Source organism: Cebus imitator, unplaced genomic scaffold, assembly GCF_001604975.1.
Source record: "Cebus imitator isolate Cc_AM_T3 unplaced genomic scaffold, Cebus_imitator-1.0 Scaffold338, whole genome shotgun sequence".
In the NCBI taxonomy this organism is placed as follows: domain Eukaryota; kingdom Metazoa; phylum Chordata; class Mammalia; order Primates; family Cebidae; genus Cebus; species Cebus imitator.
This window is the reverse complement of record NW_016107653.1, coordinates 479,103-493,566: the sequence shown is the minus strand read 5'-3', so window position 1 is coordinate 493,566 and position 14,464 is coordinate 479,103. Positions and strand designations below refer to the sequence as shown.

Below are 14,464 nucleotides of genomic sequence, written 5' to 3'. Positions count from 1 at the left end.
AAAAAAAAAAAAAAAAAAAAAATCTGACCCACAAGTGTTCTTTCCTACTGCAAGTTTATTCACCCTGAGGGCTGGCATGGGTGCCTCACCACAACTCAGCTGCAGCCAAATGGACAGAGGGGCTGCCCCTGCAAACAGATCTCTGTCCTCATTGATCAGAGTCCACACGTCCTTGCTTTGGTCTTAACCCCACAATGGTGCTGTGTGATGGACTTGGGCCCCCAGCACCGTGCTCCAGTGTAGCCTAAGCGTGGTGTCCTGTCCCTGCCAAGCAGAGGGCAAGCTGTTCGTGGAGAGTCTTGTTCTCAACCAATGCATTAAAAGTGGGGCTTCCTTGTAATAAGACTTACTTTATGATTGGGGTTGACACATTTCCCCATAACACACAGCATCAGGAATCCCTGTCCTGACATAATGAAACATTCCTTCCTTTTCGAAAACAATACTGTTACTCTCTGGCCATCAGGCCTGTGTTTCGAGCCCTTTTTTCAGGATTGGTGGTAGATTTGTGCTTGTCTTTGCTTCATTTTCTCTTTCCTGGCCCCCAGTAGGGACAGCAACACATCTGTTGCCCCCACTGGGGAGACTGGGCTTGTTCTGAACTCGGTAGAGGAGGGCATCACCAGCCCTTGTGAGCCACAAGCCCCTGCTCAGATCCCTTACAGCCATGTCTCAGCAGCCACGTAAAGTGTGGGGTTGACATGAACCCCTAACTACAGCTTGCTCTGCTAAGCTGTTCTTTATAGTTTGAACTACCCTGTGGTAGGAGTAGATATTGGTTTCCAGTGGGAGGTAATTAGCACAATCAGCTACTTCTCTGCTGACTTCCTTTGAGAAACTCCCAAGCTGAGAATGTCTGCTGTTTCCCATCCCTGCTGGTGTCTGCTGTGCTGCCTCAAGGGGTTGCAGGAAGGAGATGCCTTCACAAAGCCCTGGTCCTGGTCTCTGCTGTGGTTTAAAGTGCCTGGACACAGGAAACCGGTATTCGCCTTCAGAGTGCCGGGGCAGAAGCCCAGCCACAGGTGGAGCTGTTTGTGAAACCTCCTGGCAGGGACTCTAATCCCTCGCTGTTGGCTGTCCTGGTTCTGTGTCACACAGATGGCCACAGTAAACCCAGAGTGACCAGCTCATGGACAGTGTCAGACCTCGACGTCGGGCCTGACTGCAGCTCCTCGAGACCCTCTACAAGCCCATTTGTAAACCGTATGTTGGCTAACAAGCTTAGTGGGAAGCTGTGTCCTCTTTAGTATGTACAAAATCAACTATCACTTGTTTTTCCAAACTGACAAAGGTCTGCTTATCACATCTAGACTTGAAAAAGATACCACACAAACATAATTTGTCCCTTTCTTCAGTAGACAGGTGTGGAGTTTGGGTGTGGCCACACCCACCCTCCCATCCTCAGAAAGGGTATGATACCAAGGGACAGATGCTGGCATAGCACGGGTTTTGTTTTGGAAGGTATTTTGTTTGTTTTTACAAAATTAAGATGATTTTCTGAGTTCATTATGAGGCTTTTAGTTTTAAAATCATACTAGAAGATAACTGTGTCTCTACAATAAAAGCACGTGAGCTTCTATACCTCCTGCCTTGTTCTGAAGAAAGGAGAAAATTGTATTTTAGTCCTCACTATGGCTGATTTCTATAAAACTTCTTGTTGCTGGGTGGTTTCAGAAGCAGGTGGACAGCCACATTCCCTGTGACTCTAAGAGCACAGGCCCTGTCCTTGGGGAGCCTGCAGGTTTCTGGCCCACACATCCTCCAGGTCTAACATGTGACCAGGAGGGGATGAAAGCACACATGTTCCAGGCCCCATGCAGCAAGATGGCTGTTGGTCCAGGGGCCTTGGAATGCCTGGCTGGGACCCGTGGGGCTTGACCAGAGCTGTCTCAGAAGCTGCTGCCTGGAGCCTGCGGTGTAGTTTAGCAACGTCCTAATTTAGCAGCCCAGCAGTATATGCAGCTGGGGTTGCAGTGCTGCTGCATCAGGTCAGTTTGGCTTAGGGGCAAATCATGTGCGGCTGTGGCTGATGGGCCCTCAGAGCGCAGTTGGGAAGCTTCCTTGTCATGTTCGATGAGTCCAGAGCGCTGGCTCCAGCGTTGCTGTGAGGACTATTTCCCTGCTGCTGCTTTGTTATCCCCTCCTGCCTGTCCTGGCAGATGGGATAAGGGGAAGGGGATGTGCCGTCTTTGCCAGGAGGGCCCAAAACAGTCCCTCTGCTTTCCGTCTGTCCCATGTTGCTGATGGCACTGGAAGCGTTGAACGCTTTAGTTCAGTTCAGCACCTGTGCCTGCAAAAGAAATCAGGAGCCTGTGTTGTGATGGACTTTAAGCCACTGTGAGGGGTCCTATGTTATTCTGCACCCTTTTTCAGTTTGGAAAATATCTGTAAAGGACATATCATTTCAGTGGCTTTCCTAAAACTTGGGGCTGATAACTGGCTTTCTAATCACTGCAACAGAATGATAGTCTGCTCCTCCTGCTACACAAATCAGTGGGAACTTGCACGGGCTTCCTGTGATCATAAGTTACCTTAGAGGGTGGAAATTTTTATCTTAATAATGAAAGTACTACAGGTCAAACCTGTTATGAAGTCAGAAGGTAAATCTTTTTTATTGCTCTGTGTAATTGTGTTTCTAAACAGTGTGTCAGGAGTAAGGGCCAGTGCTTATTTTACTTGGTGGTGCTGAGGTCACGGATTTGACCTGTGTTGAAGTGGGGCGCACCCATGGGCCCGCACAGTGGAGCCTTGGTTTGGCCATGAGTCTCTAGTAACACTTGAAGCAATTTGGGCACTGGCAGCAGAGCCCGTCCCCTGGTCTTGTGCACGGGTCTGTGGGCGCTGGAGGAGATGAGCAGTATGTGTGTGGCTGGTGGTCAGCCACATGGTTAACGGATCTGCATCAGAATGGGATGTCCCAGTGCTACGTTGTTTCTGGCAAGGTGTTATTCTTAGATTGGTTCAACTAACGTCAAGAAAAATTTTATTCAAGTTCTGTGTTCTTTTCAAGCTAATGATGGAAACTGGCCAACATTAAAACAGAATTCTAGCTCTTCAGTGAAACCAGTGCAGGTGGCCAGCACAGACTGGAAGGACACGAGCGTGGAGGGGTCTGTCAAGCAGGGCACCGTCTCCAGCCAGCCTGTGCCCTTCTCAGCACTGGGAGCCACGGAGAAGCCGGTAGGCCTGTGTCTTTATCACAAAACATAAGCAAGCTCCTCAACAGGGCACTTTTCTGCCTCAGTACTAAGCTAAAGAGCTGAGATGCCAGGAGGCAAGTTAATCCTGTGAGTGCCCAAACAACACCCGAAGTCCTGAAAGGGTCACTGGGCCCGAAGCGCCTGGGCAGCCACAAGTGCATGCACCTTTTGGTCAGAACTTTTGCGTCGCTTTTGCAGACAGGCGATGAGCTCAACGGTGTGCCCATGTCTTGGTCACAGCCGATTTGACCATGACAAATCCTTCTGTGTATTCTCTCGGGACTGTGGGTGGCAATATGCCTAACTGTTCAAAGGGTGACTTTGTTTTTCTTCACCTAAATTTAGGGCATCGAGCTTGGTAAAGGGCCACCTCCCATCCCAGGTGTAGGCAAGCAGCCGCCTCCAAGCTATGGGACATATCCCAGTCCTACGCCTCTGGGTCCCGGGTCGACAAGCTCCCTGGAAAGGAGGAAGGAAGGCAGCTTGCCCAGGCCCAGCGCAGGCCTGCCAAGTCGACAGAGGCCAACCCTGCTGCCCTCCACAGGCAGCGCCTCCCAGCCGGGCTCCTCACAACAGATTCAGCAGAGGATTTCCGTACCACCAAGCCCCACGTACCCACCCGTGGGACCACCTGCATTTCCAGCTGGGGACAGCAAGCCTGAACTCCCACTGACAGTGGCCATTAGGCCCTTCCTGGCCGATAAAGGGTCAAGGCCACAGTCTCCCAGGAAAGGCCCCCAGACAGTGAATTCAAGTTCCATATACTCCATGTACCTCCAGCAAGCCACGCCACCTAAGAATTACCAGCCGGCAGCACACAGCGCCTTAAATAAGTCAGTGAAAGCAGGTAGAGTGGGCTTATACTCTCTTTTTTGGGGGCTAGGAAATTATACTTTTAATTAAGAAAATACTAATCCATAATCCTTACACTTGGGCCACGTGCTATTTAGAATTAAACTTAATTCTTACATAAAAGTACAGTCTTGGAGGCCGGGCGCGGTGGCTCAAGCCTGTAATCCCAGCACTTTGGGAGGCCGAGGTGGGTGGATCACGAGGTCAAGAGATCAAGACCATCCTGGTCAACATGGTGAAACCCCGTCTCTACTAAAACTACAAAAAATTAGCTGGGCATGGTGGCGCGTGCCTGTAGTCCCAGCTACTCAGGAGGCTGAGGCAGGAGAATTGCCTGAACCCAGGAGGCGGAGGTTGCGGTGAGCCGAGATCGCGCCATTGCACTCCAGCCTGGGTAACAAGAGTGAAACTCCGTCTCAAAAAAAAAAAAAAGAAAAAAAAAAAAAAAAAAAAAAAAAAAGTACAGTCTTGGGTGTCAGTGTGAGAAGGGAATGGAAGCTGCAATGCATGGAGGAAGCCGTTTTGCAGATGGCTCACAGTTCTCTGACTTCCTGTCTGAGCAGCCACCTCCCTGAGCTACTTAGGAAATCCACCTCTGGGAAGGGTGAGATGTCGAGAATTTCCTCTTTTCCTTCTGCTTCATGGCAACTTGTGCTAGGAGCTGCCCTGCGAGTAGAGGGTAGCCTTGACCATTGGCCCTTCTGGCAGTGGCTGAGCCCAACCCCTGGGCATGGGCGACTTGAGGAGGGCATCTGTGGCTTAGGAGCTTCCCCACAGCCCAGAGGGGAGGAAAGCCTTGGTTTGGGTTATGGAGCTGTTGTAAGAAGGCAGCTGAGGGAAAGTAGCTCTTAGTTCCTCACCTACCACAGAGGCCGATGCTGTTTCCAATTCTTAGGGAGGAAACCACGGGTCAGGTCTAGGCTAGGGCCTCCTTCGACATCCTTGGGCATTGGCTGCAGCTTCTAGACTCATAGTTGAGGAATTCCTGGGACTGCCTCGTGCACAGGGCCTCCTAGGTGGTGGTGCAGTGTTCCCTTGTGGACAGGGTTCTGGCCGTGGTGGGAAAGGCTTAGACCATTCACAAGAGCTCCTGGGCCGCCAAGTGAAACTTTCTGGCTCTGATGAGGTACACGTTTCTCCATCATCTGAGTTAGTCCAAGAATCAGATGCGTGTTTAGTGGTCTCTAGTCTTTTTCCTTGGCCAAAAGACAGGAAGGTTTGTCTGCAGCAGGGAGAGTCAGGTTAGCAACCTCTTTTTTTCCTCTGAAAATGACCTGGTTCTGGAAACCCAAATGTAGAAATCGACACATCAGAGAGGCATTGGACCTTTCAGAAGGAGTCAGTGGAGGCTCTAGGAGGAGGAGGAGGAGGTTTCCTCAGAGATTTGAAATTAGGATTGAAGAGCAGCGGCAGGTGTCGGCGTCTCTGCAGGAGCCTGTCTCTGGTGTAAGCAGAGGTGCATATGACTAGATCCCACAGTGAGGTCGAAATTGCCTCTGTCCTTTGTGTCTCCTCCAGTATACGGTAAGCCTGTTTTACCTTCGGGTTCAACGTCTCCATCGCCACTGCCGTTTCTTCACGGGTCACTGTCCACGGGCACGGCACAGCCTCAGCCACCTTCAGAAAGTGCTGAGAAAGAGCCCGAGCAGGACGGCCCCACCGGCCCTGCAGATGGTGGCACTGTGGAGAGCCTGCCACGGCCACTCAGCCCTACCAAGCTCACGCCCATTGTGCATTCACCACTGCGCTACCAGAGTGACGCAGACCTGGAGGCTCTCCGCAGGAAGCTGGCCAACGCGCCCCGGCCCCTGAAGAAGCGAAGCTCCATCACAGAGCCCGAGGGCCCCGGTGGGCCCAACATCCAGAAGCTGCTGTACCAGCGCTTCAACACCCTGGCCGGTGGCATGGAGGGTACCCCTTTCTACCAGCCCAGCCCCTCCCAGGACTTCATGGGCACCTTGGCCGATGTGGACAATGGAAACACCAATGCCAATGGAAACCTGGAGGAGTCCACCCCTGCCCAGCCCACAGTCCCGCTCCATGATGAGCCCGCCCCGTCGTCAGATGCCAATGACAATGAGTTACCTTCCCCCGAACCAGAGGAGCTGATCTGTCCCCAAACCACCCACCAAACTGCCGAGCCGGCGGAGGACAATAACAACAATGTGGCCACGGTCCCCTCCACAGAGCAGATCCCGAGTCCTGTGGCTGAGGCCCCGTCTCCAGGGGAAGAGCCGGTCCCTCCAGCACCTCTTCCCCCCACCAGTCACCCTCCCGCCACCTCCACGGTGGGTGTCATTGCTAGACCAAAGCCTGACCTTCCTGGTTATTCATGCAGCCTGGACCTCTGGGGTCCTTCCCTTGTGTCAGGCTGTCCTGGGAGCAGTAGGAGCCAGGCATGTCCCTCCCACCCTGAGTTAGGCCTGTGGGGAGGAAAGACAGTCACATGGCCACACAGACAAATGGGGCATGAAAGGGCACTACAAATGGGGCTTGGCCACACAAACGCACCATGCAGCCAAGCCTTCCCCAGACAGCTGGCCAGGGAGCTCCAGAGTCTTTCCTGAGGAAGGGGAGCTGTCGCTGGCACCTGAAGGTCCTGCAGAGAAACGAGGGAAGAAGCATCTAGACAAAGGCCCAAGGTGGGAGGTCAATGTTGATGGAGCAGAGAGGGAGCCAGGTGCCATCTCAGGGAACCCTCAATGGGGTCCTCTCCACTAGGATCTGGTGCCGTAGCAGGAAGAACCCTATTGCGCCAGGGCAGGAACAAGCTGCTGGCTCCCGTCAGCCCCTTGGCAGTCACACGCCACACTCCCTCCTATAGGGTCTTCCCAGGAGTAGCCAGAAGCCCAAACACAGCCATGTCCCTCTGTGAGTGAGCCAGGGACTCAGGCCCCAGAGCAGTGCTCTCCCTCACAGCGAGCACAGAGTGGCCCATGTGGCCTGGCCCTTATTTGGGGTGGTTACCTGGGTGCCGCTTCTGCCTCTCCAGAGCTGCTCTGTGGAGCCTCTGTCTCTGGGCCTTAGTTCTCCCCACTCTTTCCCAACAGGCATGGGTTCTTAGACTCTAGCGGACCACCTTTAACTTGAAAGTGTGCTTGCTTCCCAACAGAGCAAGCGGACCAACTTGAAGAAGCCCAACTCAGAGCGGACAGGGCACGGGCTGAGAGTCCGGTTTAACCCCCTGGCACTACTCCTAGACGCATCCCTGGAAGGAGAGTTTGATCTGGTGCAGAGGATCATCTATGAGGTGAGCTGCAGCCGGGCATTAGCGCACACTGCTGGGGGATAGGGGGCGGGTGCTCACAGGCCATGTGTCCTAGGTGGAAGATCCCAGCAAGCCCAACGACGAAGGGATCACGCCGCTACACAACGCCGTCTGTGCCGGCCACCATCACATCGTGAAGTTCCTGCTGGACTTTGGCGTCAACGTGAATGCTGCCGATAGTGATGGATGGTGAGGCCCGTAGGGGTGTGGGGTGGAGAGATTCATTTTCCCCTACTGTATATAAGGAAAGCATGCATGTTCTATACAGTCAGGGAGCAGGGAAGAGAGAATTAGAGCAAGCACACCCATCATTTCATCCTTGAAAGACAGCTGTTGTCAGGGGGTTTTTTTTTGCCTGTCCTTCCAGCCTTTTCTCTTGATTGTTTTGTTAAAAACATGGCTGTGGTTACGCTCCTCCTGTGCCTCATGATTAGCATTGCAGTCTAAGCATTCTGGGAATCATTCTGTTTCCCCTTTTTACGTGCTCCATATGAACTATTCAGACTCCACGCTCCGTGTGAAAAGCAGCCTTGGTGTCCCCTGCAGTCAGCCATGTAGGTTGTTGCACTGTTATCTGTTTGCCTTTGGGAGCTCTGCTGCTGGGCGGGTCCCATCGGTCTCCTGTCCAGTGAATGTTAGGAACTTTCAGACAGCTGTCATTGTGCTGTATTTGAATCGTGGTAAAATATACATAACATAACATTTCACATCTTAGCTATTTTTAAATGTGCCTTTCAGTGTGTTACGTACATTCACGTTGCCATGCAGTGTCATCTGTGGATGGGCCATTTCTTAACCCAATCCCTGTGTGCCTTTATATATAGTGTGAAACAATCGGCTGTAGAAATCGTACCATTAAAGAAACAGCACAGAGACCTGATGGCATCAGGCACACGCCTTCCATGAGGTTCTTCCAGGGCAGTCTCTGAGGGCACACCCTACAGGACAGGTGGCACTGAGGCAGTAGCAGTTCCGCACCTTCACCCGCGCTCTCTTCCAGGACGCCGCTGCACTGCGCTGCCTCTTGTAACAGCGTTCACCTCTGCAAGCAGCTGGTGGAGAGTGGTGCCGCCATTTTTGCCTCAACCATAAGCGACATTGAAACTGCTGCAGACAAGTGTGAGGAGATGGAGGAAGGCTACATCCAGTGCTCCCAGTTTCTATACGGTATGCAGGAGAGGCCTGGGGCGCGGTGGTGCTGTCCACCATGGTACTGCCATGGCAACAGTCAGCCTGTGCCAGAGAAGCTTTAGCACAGCCTTTTGTTTTTTTAAAACACGAGACAAGGTCTCATTCTGTCACCCAGGCTGAAGTGCAGTGTCACGGTCATGGCTCACTGCAGCCTCGACCTCCCAGGCTCAATTGATCCTCCCACCTCAGGCTCCCAAGTAGCTGGGACTACAGGCTTGTTCCATCACAACTAGCTAATTTCTTGTAATTTTTTTTTTTTTTTTTTTTTTTTTTTTTTTTTTTTTTTATTTTTTTTTTTTTTTTTTGGTAAAGACAGTGTTTCACCATGTTGCCCAGGCTGGTCCCAAACTCCTGGGCTCAAGCGATCTGCCCACTTTCAGCTTCCCAAAGTGCTGGGATGACAGGTGTGAGCCATCATGCCTGGCACACAGCATTCTCAAGCTGTTCTGCCGTCTTCAGGGGCAGCCAGGACGTCTCTCTCAAGTGGAGGTCACACCACCTCTTGTTCTCATTCCTGAAACATGTTTGAAAGTCCATGTTGTTAGAAGGATTCTGTGCCAGATTCCCAAGGAAACAAAATGACTTGGCTGTGCTTTGTCATTTTGTAGATGTTCTGTACCCTTGCTTCTGGAAGTAGGGCCAGCTCCATTCTTGGGGTGGCCTGGGGGCCTGGTCATTCCCCGGAAACATGATGAATGAGGCTCATGTCCTAATTAAGCTGCTTTAGCCGGGGCCGGATTTTCTCAGAGCTGGGGCATCTCTGTTCTGAGTATTCAAGAGTCACAAGTCATTTATTCCACACAGTAATTGAGAACATACTGTGTGCCCTACACTGGGCCCTGGAGATAAAGCTATCCTTGAAAACAGCCAGGTGATGCGCTCGACCCAAACCCCCACAACAGAGCCAAGCAACAAATGCTCAGGCTGTGTGGTAGGGCTGGGGAGGCACAGCAGCCCCCAGCTGAGTCCAGCCAGTGTGAGGAGGAGGCTGCATTCGCAGTGGCACCACCAGAGGGAGGGGAAGCTCCCCACGGTCACCACAACTGGGCCTCGGACACAGAGAGTCCTGCATAAGGGCCGTTTCTCGGGGACCTACGAGTAGCTGCTCAGTCAGCAGCTGCGGCTCAGTTGTGTGTAGTTTGTTCATTGCCATGACTAGAGCCAGCCACAGCGGCTCTGGTTAGTGACTTTAGAAATCTGTTCTCACTGTGATGGCTGAGTGTCACCTTAAGAACAGCACACCTTTGTCCTGTCTGTCCAGCAGGACTTAGAGAGGGCTAGCGGCAGGAGCAGCACCTGGGCCGGGCGGGGGAGCTGTCGGGCGGGGGAGCTGTCGGGCGGGGGAGCTGTCGGGCGGGGCCTCGTCTCCAGCAGCCTCTCATCTCCACCGCTGCTCTGTAGGGCCTGGCGAGAGCAGCCTCGGCAGACACATGACCGTGTCCCATTCCTTGAGCAGGACCCCTCTCTGCGGGCCATCCTCTGCTGAGGCCTGACCGATGTTCTCTGGTTCCAGGGGTACAGGAGAAGCTGGGTGTGATGAACAAAGGTGTGGTGTATGCTCTGTGGGACTACGAGGCCCAGAACAGTGATGAGCTGTCCTTCCATGAAGGGGATGCCCTCACCATCCTGAGGCGCAAGGACGAAAGCGAGACTGAGTGGTGGTGGGCGCGCCTTGGAGAACGGGAGGGCTATGTGCCCAAAAACCTGCTGGGGGTGAGCACTCGGGTGACTTGCTGGGAAACCAGCGGTTCTTGTCTCCCTACAGCATGTGTTCCTACCCTGCTGGGGGGCTGGGGAGGGAGGCTGCCTTTCTCTGAGCCTCAGCAGCCCTCTCTGTACAGGGGGAGGTACCTACTTGGCAGAGCTGACCTGAGGCTCAGGCAGGGCCCCAGGAGGTGCCCAAGCTGTGCTCCTGCCATGGAGGCCCATGTGGAGGCCGAGTGCCTCAGTGAGGGGCTGCTCAGTGAGCTTGGTTCATGATGAACTTCAGCAAGCAGGCCTGCTCACCTTACCCACACTTTCCCCAGTCTAGAAATCTCTGCGGCCTAGAAATTTCTGCAACGGAGGAGGGGGGGGGAACGTGTAAGCTGCTAGCTCTGTGTTGGACTTGTGATTCCATCAGTCCTCTGGCAGAGGGAGCTGTTTCTGCCCTCTGTGTGCCCTGCAAAGCTGCCAGGGCCTTCCTGTTGAGCCAGCTTCTTGGCCAGGCAAATACAGCAGGGAGCCAGAGACCCTTGCACAGGGGAGCTTATGACCTTGAGAGCCACAGGTGGTCACAAGTCTTTAGGTGGCATGAAGTGCTGTGAGAGACACAGGATGCCCCCCCCCCAGAACACCCTGTTTCCCTCTCAGCACTTCAGGCCACCTCAAGACTTTCAAGGGGGGTGGGTGGTCTCAGTGTAGAGGTGCAGCTGAGCATCGGCCGGAGGGAGAAGGTGCTGTGCGGCTGTCCGGTGGCCGAGGTGAGGAGCAGGGGTCAGTGTGGCTTCCCGTCCTGACACAGCTCCGTTGCTTCCCAGCTGTATCCACGCATCAAACCCCGACAGCGCACGCTCGCCTGAACTTCCTTTTGGAGCACTGCGTGGTCTTGCCAGCTACCAGGAGCCACTGAAGAGATTATTCTGCTGTTTTCCCAGGAAAGCTGAAGCTAGGAAATGGTCTTAATGGTGCTCACTTTAGCAGACAGCGTCCACAATGTGAATCCTGCAGTTTCTAGGTGAGGCCCTTTCTCCAGTTTGCCCATAAGTGGGAGAGGTACTTTTGCCTCCAAGGACTGAATTTTGCCAATTACTGTAAATCCAAATAAATACCCGCTTTCCAAACACCCACCCCTCTTGCCAATAAGTCCTATAATTAACCCCTGGTTGGTTGCCAGTGAAGACAAGTTCTGACTGAGTTGGCCCCAAGGCTGTCACCCTCTAGCAGTGAACGCTGTCTGCTGCTGTGGGGCGCGCTCCCCTGCGACAGCCCCGCCTCCTGTCCCAAATCGGAGACTCATCCTCCTCCCCATACACGATCCTTCTTCCCTTCATCACCAAAGGAGCCTCTGTATGGAAACTTCTGTCCAGTGTGCTGCCCAATGTGTATGCCTCCCAGCAACCACCCTGCTTGGCCGCCTTGGGGGGTTCTGCTTCCTTTTCCAGGTGCTGCTCTAGTTCACCTAAAGGCTGATTGTGCAGGCCCGGTGCTGTGGCTGGACTGCTGCGCCATGGGCACCAGGGCCCCCCCAAGACCAGGTGACAGTCAGGAGCACCTCAGCATGGACTCTTCTCCCTGATCTCACAGCCTCTCATGCTGCTTAGTGTGATTCTGACCCTCGCAAGCTCGAATTCCAGTTCTTTGAATGCAGTCAGGCGCTGGAGGCCATGGCAGTGGAGGGCAGTGGGGGTTGGGGGCTGGACTGGTGTGAGGGCAGAGCAGGGCCAGATGGACGGGGATGTTTGGTGCCGGAGGGATGGCAGGTGCCTGGTGTCAGGAGGGGCCGCCACCGAGGGGGAGCAGCTAGGGCAGAGGAGCTGGGGGCAGGGGCCACCCCTCTGCTGCTGGTCTCCCTGCCCAGGCTGGCTGTCAGGCCATCACCTTTGTCTGAGGCCCAGCCTCAAGGCAAGGAGGGTGCACTTCACTGAGGTGTGAATTGTACGTACAGGCTTTTTATATACCAAAAGTATTTTTTGACTAGACCATTCAAAGCTCCCCGAACTATGTTGGAAATTTTTTTTCCTCATTAAACTACAGGCCCTTAGGCTCTATTTTCATGTATGAGTCTTGTGTGTAATTTATGTATAGATGTGTGTAGTGTCACTGAGGCAGCACTGTAGCCCAACACCTTGGAGCATTGACTGACTGTACATAGTGTGGTGAAGAAAAGTGAACTCCATTGTGGAGCAGCCTGGCCACTGCCAGCCCGACACTGCTGACGCTGTGTAAATGTGCACAATAAACCCGTCTCACCCCGGTGGCTGTGAGTCTTGTTTCTGGAGCCAGATTGCGTTATGGTATGCCGGCTCAGGTGATCTGGACACAGGAAGGCAAGGCCTTGTCCGTATGTTCAAAATAGGTTTTAATCATCAGCTTGATATACAAATTGCTGTACAGTCATCTTAATAAAGTGAAATAGTGAGTGAAAAGTACAAAACAAAGCTCTCACGTTCCCCTTAGTGAAGTATCAAAGGATCACTCATAGCCCAAAATTAGTGACAAGGTAAGTGGCCAGTCTGTAAAGCAGGCTAAGGCAAGTGCTGTCAACTGGCTGTTACAGGCGAGCAGGCCCCGCTGCAGATCAGAGGCCCGGGTTCCTGCTACCCAAACCTTCTGTGAAGAACGAATGAAATGAATATTGATGGGCCAGAACCTCCCAGTAAACCTGGGAACTCACAGAAATGGTATATATTATGCTAAAAATGGTTCAGCAGTAGTGTAGCTCAGTCTCTCCCACCCCCAATTAAGTATTAACAATACACAAATTCTAAAACATGAAGCTGTTTAAAGCATTAATAGACTGTGAACATATTGCACTAGATAGGTGAACACTCTGTTTCTCCAAATAGGTGAGCTGCATTTCCCAGCACAAGCAGGGTTAATCCCCGTGGTGTGCAAGGAGCAGGCTGCTGTTCCGAGTGACTCGGTCCTGGTGACCATGTGTACTCCAAGCTCAGCCCCACGGAGAGTTACTGGTCCCGAGATTCGTAGAGGAGCTTGGCAGCCTGCAGGGTGACCAAAGACAAGATCAACACAGAGAGACCTGCTTGGTCCTACGCCTGGTGGAGCCAGGCCTGTGTGCGTTTCAGGGGGGACGGCGAGGCAGCCCAGTTGAAGGGGAACAGGTGGGGGGTGGGGGCCTCCTAGGAAAGGTGAACTTTTGCTCTAAGACAAAGGGCCCCCCTGGCCTCAGGTACCTTGTGCATGGCCACTAGCCACGCCACCGCCTGCCTCCTGCCCACATTCGCGTCCTCCGCTGCTGTCAGCTTCAGCTGGGTCACGCCCTCCGTCCCTGGCACCATATACTGCAGGAACATGCCTGTGGCCCGTGCGTTGCCTCCTAGAGGAGGGAGACGAGGTAAGAGACCCAAAGGAGACCCTGAGTGCCCAGGCGGCCACCAGCCCCAAGGCACTGGTGGCCAGGACACCTTCCTAACCTTGTGCTGCTCTAAGAGTAGCCTCGTAGTGAGGGCTGGTGCTCAGGAGCACCCGGGGATCACCATCTCCTCAGGCCTCTGGGAGGAGACCCCAAGCTTACAGGATAACAGCCTGGTGCCTCCAGGGCCCAGGACAAGCGAGCCACATCACCAGGAACTGCCTGAGAGGTGCTGCTGTGCCCTTCAGAGAACCCCCAGACAAGGCTGGCTCTTGCAGAGGAGCCCACCTGCACCCAGGGCTGGGGAATAGTGGAGGCTCCCTCGAGAGCGCCCTGGCCACCGACAGGCCAAGCAGATGCTCAGGGGCATGGCTTGTCACCCTGTTGAGAAGCAGGGCTGGCACAGAGGGGATCAACAGTGCAAAGGCCCAGTGCCAAGGAAATGCCACCCCAGCCTGGACACAGGCTATCTCCCCAGATCGGACACCCATGCTGGGGATTGTCTGCTGGGACCCAGGCTCCCTGCCTTTGGGCGATAGCCAGCTGTTCCAGTGACGACGACTCAATTCCAGCACTTGCTCCAAGAATAAACCGCTCAAGAGAGTGGCTCTTCAGTCAGGGCTGGTGTTGAAAGAGCCGTGGGATGCAGCCTCCCATGAACTTGGTGACTCGAGGGGAGGCCCCATTGTGAGCAGTCGACCTCTCGGGAGACTCTGCCATCAGACACATCTCCCCATCAGCATCCAGGCCGACTCTTCTGCCGCAGGTGGAGTGGGCGCCGAGGCTGCAGGTGGGCATGCAGCGACCACGCTTGCTCCGGAAGAGGCTGGAGCAGCCTGTGATGTGCTGTCCCCTAGCAGGCCCGACAACCATGCCTTT

At 53.7% G+C, this 14,464-nt stretch overlaps 2 protein-coding genes across 8 annotated transcripts in view; one reads left to right on the top strand and one right to left on the bottom strand.

Moving 5' to 3' along the window:
- PPP1R13B (protein phosphatase 1 regulatory subunit 13B) overlaps positions 1-12,467 on the top strand; it is a 112,568-nt gene extending 100,101 nt beyond the window's left edge. For all 5 annotated transcript variants that reach the window (XM_037730251.1, XM_037730252.1, XM_017505371.2 and 2 more), the window contains 8 exons: positions 3,011-3,180; positions 3,546-4,047; positions 5,571-6,340; positions 7,165-7,302; positions 7,376-7,509; positions 8,321-8,487; positions 10,025-10,224; positions 11,031-12,467. In XM_037730251.1, the coding sequence (XP_037586179.1) occupies positions 3,011-3,180; positions 3,546-4,047; positions 5,571-6,340; positions 7,165-7,302; positions 7,376-7,509; positions 8,321-8,487; positions 10,025-10,224; positions 11,031-11,072 (2,123 nt within the window). In that variant the 3' untranslated portion in view covers positions 11,073-12,467. The remainder of the gene's footprint in view (positions 1-3,010; positions 3,181-3,545; positions 4,048-5,570; positions 6,341-7,164; positions 7,303-7,375; positions 7,510-8,320; positions 8,488-10,024; positions 10,225-11,030) is intronic.
- An 83-nt stretch (positions 12,468-12,550) lies between these two features.
- ZFYVE21 (zinc finger FYVE-type containing 21) overlaps positions 12,551-14,464 on the bottom strand; it is an 18,512-nt gene continuing 16,598 nt past the window's right edge. For 2 of the 3 annotated variants that reach the window (XM_017505373.1, XM_017505378.1), the window contains 2 exons: positions 13,407-13,549; positions 12,551-13,214 (listed from right to left, as the gene is read on the bottom strand). In XM_017505373.1, the coding sequence (XP_017360862.1) occupies positions 13,179-13,214; positions 13,407-13,549 (179 nt within the window). In that variant the 3' untranslated portion in view covers positions 12,551-13,178. The remainder of the gene's footprint in view (positions 13,215-13,406; positions 13,550-14,464) is intronic. The other variant, XM_017505374.2, reaches the window with a different exon arrangement.